The sequence below is a fragment of the Folsomia candida genome, unplaced genomic scaffold (assembly GCF_002217175.1).
Source record: "Folsomia candida strain VU population unplaced genomic scaffold, ASM221717v1 Fcan01_Sc031, whole genome shotgun sequence".
NCBI classification, from domain to species: domain Eukaryota; kingdom Metazoa; phylum Arthropoda; class Collembola; order Entomobryomorpha; family Isotomidae; genus Folsomia; species Folsomia candida.
Genome location: NW_019091223.1, coordinates 371,928 through 374,662, shown reverse-complemented (window position 1 = coordinate 374,662; position 2,735 = coordinate 371,928). Strand labels below are relative to the sequence as shown.

Sequence of the window (2,735 nt, the reverse complement as noted above, 5' to 3'; positions counted from 1 at the left end):
CGCCAAGATTTTCTTGTACCAACTTTCTGGTACCACTTTCATTTTTCTAGCCATTTTCCAACAAGTCCACCAACTAATGTAGTTAAAATCGGAACTAGCACAGGAAGAAAGCCCCCCTTTTGACACAAGTACTTCTTTTTACTTTTGATTGGTGACTTTAAACAAAGTTTTTGTATGGCAGTCTTGTGTCGCAATAATTTATTTTTCTGAGCCTTTGTCACAGGAATATTTCTGTTGTTTAGATTGAGGCAAAGTTCACAAATGGAACGAATTTGTTCTCCTGTTGCTTTATTTATAAGCAGTTTTCTGTCCTTGGGTTTGCTCCTACATAGACGATGCAAGTAAGAAGCATGGAGCTTAACACGATTTTTCGGAGCCATAATCAGTCAGAGTCCTTATCATGACTATGCCCTATATCTGCAAACGTTGGTTTTATATAGTAGTCAGTTATGATAATGGGTTCAGCAAGGATTAAGTCCTCCTACCTAAACGTCAAGAACCCAGGCTCCTTGAGCGGACTAGGAGGTTTCATAAAGTCTGGAAAACGAAAAGAATCTCGTCGAGAAATCGTTTTGAAAACTATTCCTGCTTATACGTTACACCGGTCTCGTAGAAAGATTTTTCCGAGACGTGTGGTATACGTAAAGCACATAAACGATCAGTGGGGAATGGACCTGATGGATGTTTCTAAATATTCAAAGACCAATTACAACACGCATTTTTTGCTTACGGCAATAGATATTTTTTCCAAGCGAGGATATATTGAACCGCTCAAAAATAAGAGTGGTCTAGTTGTAATGAAAGGTATTGAAAAGATTTTTAAAAGAAGCAAAGGACTGCCTCTTCGCATACAAGTTGATCTTGGGCGTGAGTTTTATAACGTTCATTGTGAAGAATTCCTTGAAGATCTTGGGATAAAATTGTTTTCAGTTCAGTCAGAACTCAAATCTTGCGTGGTTGAGAGGTTCCATCGCACAATTTTGGAAAAAATTCATAGATTTATGACAAACTATGAAACAACTAAATTTGTTGATCGACTATCAGATCTTGAAAACAACTACAACTCTTCATATCACAGAAGTATAAAGTGTGCACCAAAGGAAGTTAACAAGAAGAACGAGCAAATTGTGTTTGCGCGCTTATACAACAAATTAATTGGAGCAACGGAAACTCGTCAAGAAAAATTCAAAGTGAATGACGTTGTCTTACTCTCAAAAGTGAAGAAAATATTCGAAAAAGGTGCTTCAGCTAATTTCAATAAAGAAAAGTTTATAGTTAACGAAATAAAAACGACATTCCCCCGTACATATATTCTTCGTGATCTTAAAGGAGACATTTTGGAAGGAGGATTCTACCGAGAAGAAATGCAAAAAATATGATGGAGTGCATAAGAGGACTAGTATCACAGATCTCTGGCATATTTGCTAGGTTCAAGTCCAATTGTTGTATTTGTGCCAAATCCTTGTGCTGTTCTTCTCAAGTTGATAATCCGAGCAACGAGAATAACTCTATAGAAGTTTTTGATATTGAGTTTGCATTATCAAGTGTTGGACGAAAGTGTGACTCGTGTAAGAAAACTACAAAACGTTATCATAACTATTTAGAGAGCCCAAATTGGATGCTTTTATGCATTCAATGCGGGATTGTATATCTAGAAACGTTTCCAGAAAAATACAAAAAGGAAGAACAGCACACTATATTATAATCAGTAATCGTTTGACGAAGCAGGACAATGGACTACCTACTTAGCCCAAGGTTATACAACAGAGGAATTCCTTTTCAGTCGAGGTTGGAGGAAGAGTCCCAAACAGAGAAAGAACGTTTCATGAAACTTAAAGCTTGGTTTAAGAAAACAAGTACAAACACAACAATAAATCTTTCCAAGGAGACGAACCGCATTGAGTTTGACATTCATGAAGTGCCTCGACTATGTGAACAATTGCTAACGTTTTACATGAAAAATGGAGGAAACGTTTTGTCTGCACTCACACTACGTTCTGAAATAACACGACTAATACAGGAGCACAACGAAAGAGAAGTTGAAGACTTGAAAAGGTTCTCCATCGCACTACCGACCTTTTACGAAACGGACGATAAAAGATCCATAACCCCTCCAATGTTGTATTCACAGCCAATCGATGCTGTTGACCACTACTACAATAGCATTGGTGGAAAAACGTCTCCTCCACTATAAGAAGCGAGTGAATTTTTCAGTCGTCAGTACAGTCTTTACTCTACTTTCACAAAGTAATCATCAAGTTTGTAAACCCAACCAAGTTTTCGAAAATCATTATGGCTACAAAACAATCCAACATTTCGGGAATTGTCCCACCCCCAAATTTCCCTGCTTCCCCAAACCAAGAAGAGAAGGGCAACCCCACTTTTCCGACGTCTGCTGCAACCCCAAGTGCCAACCCCACCCAATCTTCTGCAACCCGAGCTGACAAGCGAGAATTGGAAACCTCTACTCTTGCAACCGACGACAAGAAAATAAAGATTGAAGATGATCGGATCATCCAAGTGTATTCTAACGAGTTACTTGAAAAGATCCAAATTGTAATTGAAAGAAAGAAAAAGTGCATCTACTTGGATCTGCCAACCTGTTTCTACGTGATTAAACGACTCGTTGGAGCAATGCACAAGGATCCTGCTATACGAGTCCAACTGAGTACGCTTTGCATGCAGATGTACCAAGAGTTCCCTTTCTTTGCGAGCCGAATGCTCTACGAAGAGGC

At 38.6% G+C, this 2,735-nt stretch overlaps 1 protein-coding gene across 1 annotated transcript; it reads left to right on the top strand.

Annotated features, from left to right (window-relative positions):
• The first annotated feature begins 455 nt into the window (after positions 1 to 455).
• LOC110860290 lies at positions 456 to 1,379 on the top strand. Its single transcript, XM_022109335.1, has one exon. The coding sequence runs from the start codon at positions 456 to 458 to the stop codon at positions 1,377 to 1,379; it is 924 nt and encodes a 307-aa protein (XP_021965027.1).
• The last annotated feature ends 1,356 nt before the right edge of the window (positions 1,380 to 2,735 follow it).

Bases quoted from the DNA above. Each gene is read 5' to 3' on its own strand.
- LOC110860290 (XM_022109335.1), top strand. From the start codon at position 456: ATGGGTTCAGCAAGGATTAAGTCCTCCTACCTAAACGTCAAGAACCCA.